A 16,752-nucleotide genomic window follows, 5' to 3' on the forward strand; every position below is an offset into this window, starting at 1 on the left:
GTGAGAAAAAAAAAATTGGGATTCCACAGGAACGTGCACAAAGTCTTATAATAAGCTAGCAGCTACACAAGCTGCTACTGGCATAACTCACTTGAAGCTTGCTTTGGGGGAAATGCAGGTGCCAGGTTTTGAAGAAGAATGTGGGAAATTAAAAAAGTGCAATGCTAAATCAGCAGAGTGATCTACTGAATTAGATACAGCAATAGCTAATGCATGCAAGTTTTATACAAGATTGTGCAAGCTTCTTATGCAAGTTAGCAACATTAATGCATGTAACTGTACCCTACTGTAGGTGTAGATCACAGTATACTTAGCATGTTATACCTGCCTGCATTACCTGCCTCAAAGTTGACTGTTGGAATGAGAAACATAATTTGTTCCAAATCAAGTGCTTTCTAAAAGTTACATTTAGGTCTCTAATGGCTATCTTCATCATATTTAGGTAGAATGGGAAACCCTTTCTGAGAAGGCACTATTCCCACAACAGAAACCAAAAAGACACAGACGACCGACCTACACAACTTAACACTTCACACATAAGTCTAATGTGCAATATCACTCATAATTTCCAGACAAAAAGTTGAAAGAAATGTCACAGCTTTCTGAAAGGTACTGTAGTATTCTCGTCTGTTTCTGGCAGACACATCACAGCTGGTTCGGAGGTGAAACAAAAAAACTACAGAAACCACAGAGAAGAAATCAGAAAAGGACCTAAAACGGTTTTACAATTCACAAACCTTTCTCGGATGTTGGATTTCTTTCAAACGGCAATGATTTACAGTGCAGATGTTACTGCATGAAGGAGGCTCAAACTTGGTAAACAATGAATGTAACAGAAAACCTTCCTACACCCAAACACACACAACCACATTCACACAAACACCTCAGAGAGATTAACACAAACACACGAGGGACATTTTACTCAATGATGATTCAGAATGGGCATTTTGCTGTGTGTTTTTCCAAAATATATACTTGCGTGTATTTAGTGTCCAGTTGGTTAAAAAAGAATATAACAGATTGTAATTGAGATAAACCAGATTTATTACACTTATGTACACTTGTGGCTGACATTCAGACAGCAATCAGCAGGATACAGAGAGGACCAACCACTGGTTCTACAGTGGCTAAGAAGCATACGTTACACCTCCTGATTATACACTTTGTTTAACCAACCTTATTCATACATACAAATGCATCTCTAGTAAGTCAAACAAAAGAATATATAGTTTACAGCATTGTCTCATCATTCAGACAGACTCTCCATCAACATAACCAAACATAATCTGCAGGGTTAGGACGGGTGTCACGCAGAAACGAGCAGTGCCCCTCTACCTTTTCTGTGTTCCTATGGAGGCCATGTGACGGAGGTGGAAGTGGCACCAGAGCTGATATCCCTTCTTCTCAATCACGGACTCTTCTTGTTAGCTGGAGACAGTGAGTACAAAGTGAGTAATTCAATAAGGCAAGTATTCATTTATTACTTTCCTTTTCAATCACAGGGCAATTTTTTTTCCCCTTTCTAAATTTCCCCTTCCACCTCCACACCGAGAACAGCGATACGGTTTCTGCAACTTCCATCCGTGGCAGCCCTTGTTGTCTTACTGCAGCTTAATTACAAAATATTGGCGCCGTTTTCTGTAAAGATTACTCACTGTAGGAGGCCCTACATAATTTGGACCGCAGGGTTTGTCACGGAAAACAATACAATGCAACTGGGCTTTCTGTATTAGATTTCCTCTTTTAGCCTCCTTGACATTTCAAGCTGCATGAACTAATACATCTGTTATTTGTTGATCATTTGATTATTAAGATACTTCACAAACCAAATCAGCTGCCCTGCTGGAGACACAGCTACAGCTCAGCAGACAGTCTGGGTTTTCTCGCCTGCCATGCACAAACACACACTCGCAAAAAGATGCACAATTCAGCCCTCAGTGAAAAAGGAAAGCGAGGGGGAGGAAAAAAAAAACATTTATCTTCCCTTCCTTCGAGCGTATGAGCACTCTGACACCGGCATGGAACAAAGCCCGTCATCACATTCTAATCTCAAATTTCAAGGCTTTTATTTCACCCAAATGCCACCCTGCTGGCCTTGTGAATTATTGACAGACTGACACCAATGCGAAAGGACACATAAAAGAGGCTAAAAGCTCCGGCTCTGGAGCTTGTCCTCTCCTATTGCCGTCAACAGGGAGACAAACTCTGCTAATGCCTCTCTGGAAGCTCACGGTAACTTTGAAATGGAAGTAGCAACACATGACTCCTGACCTACGGCTGCACTGTACAGGAGAAACATTTCATCCGGCGCTGCCTCTTTGGTCTGTATGAGAGCATTTGTACAATTACAAGGACGCCAAGGCAAAGCTGTGAATTATCTGATCGAATCATGAAAATTAAAAGCAGTCCGTCACACACGTTTAGTACGGCACGCAGCCTTTTAAAGTCACCCTGATTTGACTATGGCTCGTCATTTCTCTCATGAAAAAGAAAACGTCACAGCGTGGTACTCAGCCTCGGCATGCAGTCATTTAGTTGGCATGATTAAAAGTAAAGCCGCGTGTCAACTAGACCCTCCAATATTAGTCAGTTTTGTGACTTTGTGTCTACTCTTTGCTAAAGATTAAGATGTTAAAGAAAAAAGTGGCAACAGACAGTGAAGATGGACAAAAAAGAAAAGAAATTAAAAATAAAAACAAACAAGTGTGAGCAGAGAGGAGCAGAATGAAACAAAGCCCTGGGTGGTGATGAGAAGCAGTGTTTTGGAGAGTTTTTGCGCTTTCTACAGCTATCTAATCCACCTCGCTCTCGTTGCTGGCACCCTCGGGCTGCCTCAGTTTGTCCACCTGTTCATTAATCTGTCCATCCCCACCTCGGCGATCCACTGTCTGCATGCTTACACCATCCTCCTCCTCCTCCTCGTCTACGTGGCTGACATCCTCTTCCTCCTCCTCCCCCTGCACCTCCATGCGCACCTGGTCCTTCAGGTCCAGGAGCAGCGTTGTGCCCACACCCAAAGTGCCATCATCTGTCTTGATGCCATGCACTCCATCAGGCCCTGCCAGTGCATCCTGGGGGCTGTGGTGTCCATCTCTGATGGGGGAGGAATCGGCGGTCTCGTCGCTGACAGGGGAGATGTCGCTGCTGCTGTTGGTGTGATTGACTGGCGGCGAGCCGGGCGCCGATGGCGGCTTCAGGGGAATCTGCCATGAGGGGATTTTAGGAACAGTGGGGGTGGAAGGGAACTGTCTCCTGTGGAAGGGGAGGGCAAACAAGAAATGAAGAGAATGAGGCCAGATCACAACCTCATCAAAAACCTCACTGTCACAAAATGTGTTCAAAGGGCTTTCCCACGATCGCCCATTATCACATAACCACCAAATGTACAAAAATACCGTAGCCAGGTATTAAATGAGAACATACCTCCAAGCCTAGTTTATATTTTAGCACGCAATTCACACACAAAGCACCCTATGTCATTCTCATAATTACAACGGGAGAAAATGGCTTTTCCCCCCTTAAACCGCCAGATGTTCGTCACACCTGGTAAATGCTCAGTTTTTTTTTTTTAATTACATTCACTGCGGCTTTTAAGATCAAAAAGACAATGTTGAATCGTAACGGGATAAGCACTTCTTGCAAAACAAAACAAAAAACAGTTTGGAGATGATTTGGATCATTTGAACAGGAAGGGAACATGTTTTGGAGACAGATGGTGATGCAGAGCCTTTAGTTTGTGATTCAAGCCAGAAAACTCATTGTGAGTGTCAGGATGAAGTCAAGAAAGCAAATGACAAAGGGATATTATTGCTGATTAGAATGTACGAGGCGAACAAAACATGCTCAACAAGACAGTTCTGAGGCAATTTTCGTCCTCGCCGCTTTTCTGATGTACACTTTACTTCAGGCTTCATTATAGACACTGATACATAATCATGCATGCTAATGGGCCCGACTGAGCTGGGCTGTGCCTGAGTGGATTCAGGGAACAAAGACGGGGAGGATGAGGGGATGTCTAGAAATGAGACAACGAGACCTTTAAAAAAAACCACACAAAATACACCTTGCATTAACATGTGGTAGGTAGGTCACACAGACGACAGATAAAATGTTCGCTGATCTTCCAGTTCATATGAATAATTTGTGTGTCGTGTCATTTTGTGCTCATAAAATGACTGAAGCTGCATAGCAGCAATTATGCACACGTGTGGTTATCTTGCTTACCAATAAAAGCATTAAGACACAGAAGATCAGCTGATGCCTGCAGTATGCTAATTGACCGAGGCACGTTGTGAACTAAAAGAAATGGTGCAATCAGTAATATAACCTCTGGTGCCTGTGAGATTAAACATATTTGAGATTAATGATTATGCTTTAAGTGTGCGAGTCATTTGGAAGAGCAATGTGACGATTTGCGTTCTTTTATTTCATTTATTTAGACACAAGCAGAACAATTCCAGGCCATGAACACCAGTGTAGTGTGCTTTAGAAGTGCAAGGATGGTTGTTTTGTTGTTATTATGGGTACATTTTTTCTGAGATCTAAACTCAGAACTCCAGAAACGATATATGTACTTAAATAATGAATCTTAACTCAAGGTCAACGTGGTGGTTTTTCCCAGAGCTCAGCAGTTTACTCAGATAGTTTTGGTCTGCAAACCGCAGTGGGATGAAAAAGGTGACAGTTCTGTGAATAGGGCTGAACTTTGCTTGCAATGCATGCTTTCAGTGTTGCTCTGCTGTTGCTGCCGCTCGGCGTTTAAGACTAAAGTAGTTCTGCTCAGTATTCAGTATGATTAGTATCGTCAATTCAGAGGTCGTGACATTATGACATGCTTGGCGGGCGATGCTGGCGTGTTTTTTTCCTGTTCTAAACATACAAGCAAGTCCCTTGCCTGTGAATATATCTATCCTTCAGTAAAATTAACTTTTACACATAATTAAAAATGTCTAAAGTTTGAGGAAGAGGCAGAGGAAACCATTTCTTTTCACACATTTGTCTCATGTACTACTGTGTGGATGTAGCGACGGATAGAATTAATTTGACTATTGCAGAATCCTCAATCTCAATACACAGTTTTTGGATATGCAAAAAAAATAAAATAATGTTAAAATAATATAAAGTAGTTCAAAAGTATTTTAATATCTAGAAATAAAATATGGTCAAATATGGTATGTTTGAGTATAATACATAGAGTTCCTATTCAACACTGTCAAATGGTTGAAACGGACTGCATCCAGGATCTCAAAAGTGCATAGAAAACAGAGAGCGGTTGGCCCTTAGACAAACACACACACACCTGCACAGTTTCATGTGACGGTGGTCTGGATAACTTTGTTACCTGCTGAGCAGTAAGCCCTTCAAAGAGACGATCTCAGCCTTCAGCTCTCCAACTGTTTGGTTGTCCAGGACGCGGTTGGTTGAAGATAATGTCTATAGGGAACACACAAGAGGGAGACACACAACAAATGTCACGGACACACAAACACTGTTCAGGTCACATGCAGGGTCCCAGCGCAAAGTCAACATACGTCTTTCAACAACTACTCTTTGCTCAGGCTCAACAACATGAAATAATACTAATAAAAAAAGGACATAGGCTACAAGGGTAAACAAATATGGCAAATGCAAATGCTAAAAGCCACATGTTTTTGTGCAGTCAACACATTCATCCCCATAACAACCTCACAACGGCCCACTGCCTGTGATGACAGAAAGGAGGATCCACTACAGTCCGCTTTATGGCCTCGGCTGCTCAGAAAGTCCAGTGAGCAGGATTCGTGTTGTTTTTACATAATTTTCCATACTATCTAGAAAAGATTAGGCCAGTGTCCAATGTTTTGGATAATGACTTTATCTTGACAATGACCACATTCATGAAGCCAGACCATAGCTTAGCAGTTTGTTTTGTTCTTTTTGTCTTTTATCAAAGGCATGTGTTATCACACACACTGGTGTGGCAGGAAATGCTACGGAATATAATGGCAAGTATTTGAATGGCAAATTGCTGCCCCAAAATCTGTCTCTGCAGCACTTTTTTTTAGGCAGAACTTTGGCAGAGGGAGCTGCAAAATGAGGAGTTTTGATAAAGGAGGTGGAAAAAAAAAACATGCCAACAATCAAATGCAATATCTTCAAGCAAATCAAAGGAACAACATTAAAAGGCCCAATGTGGAGGTCAAGATAAATCTGGGTTTGTGAGATGATCAACAAGAGAGAGGAAGAAAAATCTTTCAGTTGTACCTTCTCAGGGCGCCCAAAACAAATCCAAATCAAACCATCATCGGTTGAACTCCTCAGAGACAAAATACAACCTGTGATGGGGCTCCATGAGAAGGCCTCATTTGGCTTGCCAATGATGTGGATAATTGCTCCCTAATCGCAATCCATTGCCGAATAAAAAGCACAAACATGTGTGAGGACAGTGGGATAGATCGATGAGACCGGAGGGAGGAGAGGGAGGAAGACGAGGGAGAAAAAGTGGGATAAAAGAAAAGTAAAAACTCTAATTAAGACTCTCCTGACTCACCAGAGGAGCTTGTTAGGAAGCGTGGACCCCCTATCGAGGGGAGAGGGATAACTTGGACTCTTTCGCTTGTAATTAAATCTAAGAGAAATTAATTGAATCACATCTGAAAGGGATCAGAATCATTTACAGTGGAAGGGAGGGAGGCAGAGGAGGAGAAGTAAAGGGAGACCGAAAAGGAGGCGCTTTTTTTGTGGCTCTTATCAACTCCTAAACCTGGCTGATAAGGAGCCCTGTTTTAGAGGTGCTGCATTGGAGGCCTGCTGAAGACACTCTTATTACAGCCGTCACCTCATTAGAACCATCTTAATCCCTCGCCTCCCCAAGGCACCCGTATAATAAGGCTGGATTCGGCTTCTCTCTCATTTTACATCGGGAAAAAAAATTAATTGCTGTATGTGCTGAGCTGACTTCCAAAGCACAGATTCAACTTGAGAAATATGCAAATGGATCCAAATAACTGGAAATTATTATATCACTTCACATAAGAAAAAAAAAAAAAAGGCTTTAGAGTAGAATTGTTAACAGTCAGCTACATAATGTGCATTATCTACTGAGCAGCACCATATAATATCTCATATCAAGACTTGTCACACAACACTACCACTGACATATGTCTTATTAAGTCTGAAGAAACCTAATTAAACGTTGGGCTAGGGCTAGATTTCAGCTTAGAAATACATTATGTGTACATACACACACACAGACACACACACACACACACACACACACACACACACACACACACACACACACACACACACACAGACACACACACACACACACACACACCCACACACACACACACACACACACACAGTGTTAAGTGCACTGGCTGCGTGGGTGGAGTCTGACTGGAGGGTATCGGTGACTGGAGAGATGGAAAGAAAACGCCGCTGACTTTAAAAGCCTCACCTGAAGTGCTGACACATATCCAATAGACCGTAGGGGAGTGTGCGATGTGAACAAAACTGCGATCAAAATATTTGACTTCCGCAATGATTTAGTGGCTTTGATTACAAAAAAGCACCAACATCAACAATATACTTCCCGGTCTGTTGATATATGGCAGTTAATGTTTGACTTTGCAAAGGAGAATATGACCTCTAGATTATTATTATTCACATTATTTTTACCTGTAATAAAGATTTTTGCTTATGTATATGTTATGTTTACATAGACAGAGATGTGTATCCAAAATGTTTTTCTATTGCCCAAGTTTGTATCTTAATATACCAATTTGATTGAAAATATTCATGGACCTTAGATACTGCATGTTGAACTGGAATGCATTGTGTTCTCATGGAGACTTGATTAAAATGCATTTATCCAAATATTCTCCTGCTGTATCATCCATTTGACCCACCTGTCCTATAAACTACGTATGACAAGTTTACCCTGAAGAAGGTCTTTATGCGCTAAACCGAATCATAGATTGAGAAGATGAAAAGATCGCTCCGCTCTTCAATCTGGTGTTTGACTTTTAATCGTTCTTCCTGGTGTACAGGTGCAGGGCTTTAAGGGCTCTGTGTGGCCTAAACAGTGGAGAACATCATTCTCTGCTTGGCACTGCCCATCGCAAAAAAGCACCAAGCATGAACAAACAACCAACCAACCAACCAACAAGTGAACCAACACCAAAATAACAACTCTCTGGGAGAGAGGTGCCGCTTATTACATTATCAATCACCGCTGTGTTTTTTTTTTACTGTGCAAATACTTTACATGGTAAAGATTTACTTATTACTAATATGTCTCGCGTGGGTGCCTGGGTGTGATAGGGGTCGACCTCTTTCTGCTGGTTTACTAAGTGCTTCAAGAAAAAAAAAAAGGAAAAAAAAAACACATATCACAAGCAAAGAAGGGGAAAAAAAAAAAAAAAAAAAAACGATCAACTCTAGCAGCACCCAAGGACGGCAACGCATCTGGCTAAATGAAGATAAATGCCTGTGGACCATTAGCAACAAGATAAGATCTTTAACAAGGCTTGTTTAAGAGTGTCTGAAGGCAAATTAATTCACAGTTACTCCGCCGGCAGACAGTGTGTTTTCGTGTAAGGCATGTATATTTATGATGGAATTAGTTTCAAAAGGAAGTCCCCAGAGGAGTGTTTTTGAGTGGAAACACTGGTACAGCGCAATTGATTTCACTCTATTTATGCACTTTCCCACTGGCAGTTCGTCTCGCGCATGCAAGGAGGCGGTTTCTAATCTTCTATGTAGTATCCACTAATAAAGAGAACGATCAGTGAGTTGAGACAGCAGGGAAAACACAGCTAACAGGCAGATTTGTAATGATAATGGAGCAGAAATAGACTAGGCTGCTTAACATAAGGGCTGAATCATCCTCGGGCAAATCCATCCTGAACAGCAGTGGGAGAATGCAGCAGCATCTTCTTTGAAGAGGCACGGATTACTGACAAAATAGCAAAAAAGAAAAGAAAAAAAGGAGGAACTGTCTTGGGCTGGGAAGTCTGGAAAAGTGCTGCATCAGCGCGTACGGACGTGAGTCAGTCGGTCTGTCTAAACGCACTTCCATAATGAGGTCCCCAGTTTAGGGACAGTAAACGCACTCCGCAATTGAGCGGTTTCCAAACTACGAGAAATGTTTTCTTAGCAGCCGAGGAAACAGAAGTCTCCATGTGTTTCGGGTTAAAGGCACATTTCCGCGTTGAGAGGTATAATTGCTAAGCGTGGCGCACTTTGAGCGGCGTGGTGAGGCAAGCCCCGAAAGCCACAAACGGTGAATGATAAGTAGCTCGCCAGCTCCAACATGTGTTTCTCATCAAGCATCCCGGACCTGAAAACAATTTCCCAATTTCCCCCGTGGCCCGAGACAACAGAAGGCCTTGTGCCGACTTGCATGGAAAATTTAAGATCAACACTATAGCTATAAAGCAGAGTTTATGATTTGTTTAATGGGTGTTTTGATGTGAATTATACGTTTTATACACTGCCGCTGTCCAACAAGGCACTCATAGCAAATGAAGTAGATACTTTTTAAGCCAATCTTTGATTTGGATGACAAATGAAAAGAGAAAACATCCCTCGTTTCTTTATGCTGGAGGGAAGTCATTGTTTGAAGTCTGGCTGATGGAAAAAAAACCTTAGATAGTTTTCAGATTTCAGACCAACGTGGGGTCAAATCAGATCAGTCGCTCGCACATGCCGACGTGAGCAGCCGCTGCTTTCTACGCCACTCAGAGAGACTGTGCGACTTAGAACTTGAAACGGCACAAAAATGAGATATGAGTCGTCAGTTTTTTTGATGAACCTCGTCCGGGGAAGAGATTCATATTTTTTCTCCCTCGTTTGTGCCGGAGCAGATGTGTCCGCATATGTTTTCCTGTGATATCCAGATGCTACAGTGAAACACCCATGTGCTTAACAAGCTGTGGACATAAAACATTGTCTAAGATTGTCTCTTTCAAGGCACTTTTTTAAAGCCTCGAGATCATAAAGCGATTTATGAGCGGTGTTATAAAAAGCAAGCAACATTTCATGCCTTCACATAAGTTTTTAGACCAATCACTCACACTGATTCACCTAAACACTTACAATTCTGAGTAGATTATGAACACGGTCTATAAAAATCAAGGCGAGGAGGAACGACAATATGGTTAAAGATTATGGTCCCGTGATGAGATGCGCCATACTTTTTTGCAGCTTGTGTTCTGATGATATACAGTATAATAAGGCTGTCCGTCTTGGGTAGTTATGACTCGGGGCAGCGCAAGAGGTTTTAGTACACAGAGGCCTCGAGAAACCTTTTCTCTCTCCTCATCAATCTGGAGATTTCAACCTGCAACTTTACATTTACGGAGCTATTCCGCAATTCCAGAGTTACTGCCTGTCTAGCTTTCCTCAAAAAGCATTAATCACACATCACAGACCTTGAAGGTGCAGTCCGTAACTTTCATGTTCAAACTACAGTAGAGATGTACTTCTCGCCAGCTTTGTAAAGTTGTTTCATCTCATTGCTGCTAGTTTTGCTGTAACAATATAACAACACAAATAGGTAATTTAGTGAAATAATGAAGTCAGGCGTGACTTGACGCACCAGATTAACATTTAGTAGCGTCTCCATCTGCAACTAATGTGCCAATATCTGCTGTGAGTAAATTTACTATAATCATGGGGAGGATAATTTGATGCAAACCACCCAAAAAAACAGAAATATTGAAACAATTCCAGCACTGATATTCTAACAAACTGTTTGTGGTGGTAAATATAGGGCGCTGAGGTGCTGATGAGCTGGTAGCTACCTCTGCTGCTGTCAGTTCCCGAGAGAGCTCCTGCATCCTCTGCTGCTGCTGGATCAGGAGCTCCTGGACGGAGACCAGGGTCTGCTGCAGCTGGCTGACTGTGGAAACAAGACGGTGCATTCAGAATAAAACTGTGAGTTAAAGATTGTGTGATGATGCCATTTCGGTGACACAGAACTGCACATTTTCTTTTCAAGCGTCCACGACAGAAGTGATGAGACTCAACTGTCAGTGATCAAAGCCGTCCTCTAAGAATCCTAATCAAAGCTAATACCCGGTAACTTTAGTCGGAGCTTTTTGGTCCGAGGCGCTGGGGGTAGAGGGTGGGGGGGGGGGCACATAGGATGGAGATATTAATCTCTAGTGCCTGAACTTAAATCAAATAACAGCCTCTATCCTTCCATTATCCACCCAGACACTGCCTTCTAATGCATCTTAAATCCTCAAACGATCAACAAAGGAAAAAACAAGGCGCTCATTTGGGAGGAGGCTGCCAGACAAAATGTCCCCCCTAATCCTAATAAATATTGTTCTTTTTCCATTGACTTTGAAGATTGAATTAGTTCAAGTGTTGGTGTTGGACGAGGGTGTATGATTTCAAATAACACCGGGCGCAGTTTGTTGCCCCCTGCTTCCAGTCATGCGTGTATTACCAAACAATGCATTAAGTTTCCCCGAGCTGATTATATTACAGAAAACCAATAAACATTCATATAAATCATGGGCGTGTAAAGTGTTAAATCAAGCCTAATAGGATTAACATCAACAGATATTGTGGCGGTCCACTGCTGAGGTTGTCAGGCCAATGGTTAAAAGCCTGAGCTGCAGCCGGCTGGACGGGATGTAAAGAACCCTCCTCTCACATTAAGCCGGGCCGGGACAAAAGACAGAGTGCAGCTCGGAGGATGCGTTCCTTTTGAAAAAAAAAAAACCAACACAGACAAAATATTTGATCTCGCAAAGACGCTAATATCTTGTAGTGACACCTGTGTTTAAATGGGTGGAGTTGTATCAATATAGGTGGGGTGCAGAAACGTTTGATCCTTCCGAGACGGCAGGATCCTATGGAACAGGAGTTCAGCGGGATAATTGGTTGGGGTCGAAAAAAAAACCCCATCGTGCAAACAATTTGAGTTTCCTACTCTGTCGGAGCTCCAGCGTGTGACCGGCCTTACTGAAAACAGCAATAAAACTAAAATACTGTGGCCATCGCTGCTTAAAGAAAGGTGTTACTCTGACAGGGTGTGCACGCTAAACCGAGAGCTGCCCTATTAGTCTCCGATTCCACCTCACCGCAGAACAGCTTCTCCAGATGTGCGTGTCAGTCTGCCAGCCTGTAATGCTGAGCCTCCTGAATTACCACTGGCACCGCTTTTTTTCAGCCACTTCAGCCAAACAGTCTTCTTTTCATGTCACTCCACAAAGTTGACTCCTTTCTACTGTTCAGACACTTGACAAAAAAATGCATAACTTCTTATCCCCAGTTAGCACAGATATGAAAGCCAAGAATAATGAAGTCAATGACTTTGGCCAGGCATGAATCAGAAGGAGGCTGTGTGTGTGTGTGTGTGTGTGTGTGTGTGTGTGTGTGTGTGTGTGTGTGTGTGTGTGTGTGTGTGTGTGTGTGTGTTTGAGAGAGAGAGGAAGAATCGGAGACAAGATGATGTGTGAGGCTTGCAGCTGCTGTGTGGAGGGCGCACATTGTGTATTCAGTAAATTATTCAGTAAATACCTCGATATAATGTACACTACATATGTCCGGGCCTGTCTCCGTCTTTAATGGCCAGCTGGTCACCAATATGGCTCCCACTGACGAAGAGTGGCCAAACAGCCGCACAATTCCATTACAGCCTGGGTGCGCTGAAATAGTTCCAAGATCCATTCATTAATTGTCTGTGTGAAGTTGTAGGCAAATCATAATGGGAGTCAAGGCCCCTACTCTCGAGCTGGGGCTGGCGAGAGAGACTAATGTGGTCCCCATTCAAAAGGAAACATCACCTCATTGCGCCCGGCACTAGAGAAATACATGAACTTTAACAAAAGGGGGTTCAAGCAATTGGCAGCGGCGAGGCAGTCGGTCGCTATTACTCAGTGCAGCGAGAAGAGAGGGAGCGAGAGGGAGAGGAAGACAAAGGGAAAGCAGAGGGAGAAAAACTCTCAGTGTAATTGCAACCCCTCTCCCCAACTGTTAACTACAACAGTCATTAACTACAATAGCAGCTTGGCTACTGCAGTCATAGCAAATTAGTTCCCCACACTGGCTGAAGAAAAGACTCATGTTTTGTTTTTTGTTTTTTTCCCCCACCGGAGTCTCACCTCCTCGCTGCAGAGCACAGGAGGACTCTTACTGTGAAATCCGGTCCACGCCGACAAACAAAATAGGGTTTGTGAGTTGGCAAATCTCCAGAAAGTGATAAGTAGATCAAGAACTGGCAGTAAAATACGACGGAGGAAATGTGTTTGCATAGTTGGGAGAAAATGACCATAAAAGAGCATATATTTGTTAATCAGATTTCGGTGCGACACACCTTGCACGCAATCTCCCACAATTGCTGTCCTCCACCTACCTTTGCCAGAGGAAAACAATAGCATGGGTGTAACTGGATACAATGATAACAGCCATATTTATATCTACACTACGTTGATCCGTGACAGGAGCCCTAAACTCAAACACACTTAATTTGTTTTAATTTGAAGATGAACGGATATAAAACAAAGGATGCTTGTATTGAAATTGACACGGTTGTATTTATTCAAGTTTAGAAATCCCCTTGTGGGGGAAACATTTGTTTAGCTCCTCTTCGTCTCTCTGCAGCTCAAAACCCTATAAACACACATGCATGATGGCAATTCATTCATGGTTTTTCAACTGGAAAATGTGAGTAACACACTCTTAAGGCATAAAAACGTCCTTAGGGGGAGTTTTTGCCTTGTTTGACATCTCAGGCATAAAGTTGTACACAGCTGTACATTTTAATATGATTTTACTACATTTAAAAAGGGAATTCATTTAATTGAAATACACATTTCCATTTATCATTTCATAATTCAAACAGAAAAGTTGACCTAACTGAGACTTATATAAAATAATGAAATATGCCATCAAAGCTCTACAGATACAGCTATATTGTATTATTATTATTACTGCATTTTCCGCTGTGTCTTTATTCCTGCTAGTCGACCTTTCTCAAATGGGAATTGGTACCTTTCAGGTGGAATCACACTCCAGTTCAACAGCACTGCTAACGAGACCAAACTTTTTCCTGAGTGCCTCTCTCATTTACGCCTCCCTGGATTTTTAATTATACTGACGAAGAGCGAGGAAAGCATCTCTCTCCCCGCTCCTCTTTCTCTCCATGTCTGACAGCCGGGTTGAGATTCCTCACCTGTCCAACATGGGATGCGCACCTGTCACCGTGCACTTAATCACACTAGGGCCAGTGCTGAGCCCAGACGCCACACAGCGCCATGCCGCACGCACATCCTGCACACAAACACACGCGCACTCACACATAACACGCGCACAGAAAATTAAAATGAACTTTCTCGCAACCTACGGGGAAGAGGGTGGATGTTGATGATGGTGGTGGATGTTTGGATGGGGGGTGAGGTTGGTGCAGGGGGGAGACGGATGGAAGGGGGGGAGTGAGAGAGAGGAAGGAGGAGGGAGGGGGGGGGGGGGGAGCGGGGGGAGAGTTGTCATTTCCCAACTCCTCATTAATATTCTGAGGTTAAGAGCTTTTCAGCGAAACGTAATTAATTGAGCCCGAGCCTGACAGTAAACAAGCAATTTCAAATTAAAGCGAAATGACAGCGGCGTCATTTGTTAAAAATGTGCGGGGCCCCCCGATTTTGGCGACAGATAAATGAGGGAAAATGTTAAGGAGGGAGAAAGTGATGAAGATATTAATCTTCACCTGTCTGTGTCAGCGTGCCACTCATTGCGGCAATGTTGGTCTCCATCCTCTGCAGATGCTTCTTGTCCTCTCGGCTGCCCATAATGAGGGGAAGGATGTATTTCTGCAATTAAAAGCGTGGCACAATATTACACTTCTGTCTGGTGGGAAGGGGCAGACGATGAGGAAAAGACAAGGCCACCTAGACTTGGCAGCGGTGAGTCAAAGGCATTGTTTTATTGGACGAGTGCCTCATTGTCTAAACTGCCTGATTAGGTGGACACAGAGTGGCCAAGCAACTGATACGGGGATGTGCACACATCTAGAGTTGAAACCATTAGTCGATTAGAAAATTAACCAAAATTATTGGTAATTAGTAAATTGTAAATAAATCATCTTGGAGTTTGAAGATGCGACCTTTGGGTTCTACAATGAAAAGTAATAGTTTGTTGCAGCCCTGAAACATATTTCCTTCATTATAATCGAATGAAACAGTGAAAGTAAGAGACAGGCCTACATAGAACAACATGGTGAAACAGAAAACAGTCTGTAAAAATAAAAAAAAAACAATGTCACATCGTTTATCGTCTCTCTGCCACTGAATATGCAGAACTCCACCAAAATTACATGTATGTCTGACAGCCAAATGCTTTTTCTCTGAGTGTTAACCAGATGAGCAGCTTGTGAGTGTCCCACTGAATCCTTCACATGTGTGTGTGGAGCTGAGTTTCACCAAATAAAATCAATGTTCAAGTGATCCTGGAGGGGCCCACTGGACTGCATACATGTTTTTATTTTGTTTGAAAGGCTGAATAAGGATCATCTAATCCCTCGCAGCCGGTTCGCAGCCCTCCGCTGCCCGAGCCGGGTTTTCGATCCAGCCCAGGTGGCAAGCAGCCACACCAGCGCAAGTAATAAACACTTTTTAGAGAAAAAGATTAAATGAGTGTCAACACGTAGTAATTAATAAGTGGGTTGCTGGGAGTGTGGTGTTTACAAGGTGCACCATAACATAAATAAAGTACGGGCAGAAGCCTGGACATATGGTGCGACTGGCGCTACGCTCCGGTGACATGACAGCAACCTGTGCCGTCCCGCCGGGGAATCCCACCTCCCAGGCAACCAGTGGCTGGCGAAACCTGCTACGTGGGAAACAGTGGACTGGTACGGCATGTGTTTGTCGCAGTGAAAGACTGCAGGGACAGTGGAATAAGGGACTTTATGTAAGGCTGTGTAAAGAAGGATGAAATAATAAGACATAACAAGATCTACAGAGAAGGCAATATGTCCGACAGGGTCAGGTAGGCATATGCATGTACACGATACGTGCTGCCTTTCCCTCTTCTTGGAGAACACAGAGTAGAACAGCCATCTAGGCGGAGAGCTACTGCTGGAGCTCCTGTCCTCCTCTAAAACTAGAGTAATGGCTTCCACATGCCACTCAGACTACTACTAACAACCACTATGGGATTAATGTCAGCGGGGACAAGGGGCCTCATGAGCTCATGTTCAAGGGCTGCTAAGCCCGATAAAAACCAGGGTGATTATTTTTAGATGGTAGGACGTCAAAAAAGAAAAAAAAACCTGGTTGTGTGCTGTGTAGGCAACTATATTTTTTAAAAGGAAAAAAATATATATTTGAGAGGAGGAGGGAAGGGGAAGTTAAAAAGAAGGGGTTCCGATGAGATCATGGTTTGACGTAAAGCAGGGTAGCTAATAACACGTCCAGAGTGATGTTACATACTGCAGAGGCGCCTTCTATTCTAGCACCATAATTCATCATAAATGATGTACTTGCTAAGCCCACCAATTTTAATGTAATATCAGGGAGACAGTACTGACAGATCCTAGGACGCGGAGGATAATTTGAAAAACAAATTTTGAGAAAGATTGACTGTGAAAACAAAGTGAGTGAGGAAACACAGTGGAAGGAGCAGGGTGCAACTTACATTGTAAAGCTGATGAAAGCCGAAGGCGATGCCCACCATAATGATGGTAAGGGCGCCGTAGTCTCTCCATCTGTAGCCTGCTGGACCTGGTGAAGAAGACAAATCACTTGAACTTAA

The 16,752-nt window shown here is 43.0% G+C and overlaps 1 protein-coding gene across 3 annotated transcripts in view; it reads right to left on the reverse strand.

The window, feature by feature from the left end:
* Positions 1–1,020: 1,020 nt before the first annotated feature.
* pex14 (peroxisomal biogenesis factor 14) overlaps positions 1,021–16,752 on the reverse strand; it is a 43,569-nt gene continuing 27,837 nt past the window's right edge. The window contains exons 5-10 of one of the 3 annotated variants that reach the window (XM_084015772.1): positions 16,636–16,721; positions 14,708–14,810; positions 10,791–10,888; positions 5,342–5,433; positions 2,976–3,252; positions 1,021–1,428 (exon numbers count right to left, since the gene is read on the reverse strand). In XM_084015772.1, coding sequence (XP_083871898.1) covers positions 1,405–1,428; positions 2,976–3,252; positions 5,342–5,433; positions 10,791–10,888; positions 14,708–14,810; positions 16,636–16,721 — 680 coding nt within the window. In that variant the 3' untranslated portion in view covers positions 1,021–1,404. Of the gene's footprint in view, positions 3,253–5,341; positions 5,434–10,790; positions 10,889–14,707; positions 14,811–16,635; positions 16,722–16,752 lie in introns of all 3 variants that reach the window. The other 2 variants (XM_084015771.1, XM_084015770.1) reach the window with 2 other exon arrangements.

Source organism: Eutrigla gurnardus (assembly GCF_963514095.1).
Source record: "Eutrigla gurnardus genome assembly, chromosome: 8".
Lineage (NCBI taxonomy): Eukaryota > Metazoa > Chordata > Actinopteri > Perciformes > Triglidae > Eutrigla > Eutrigla gurnardus.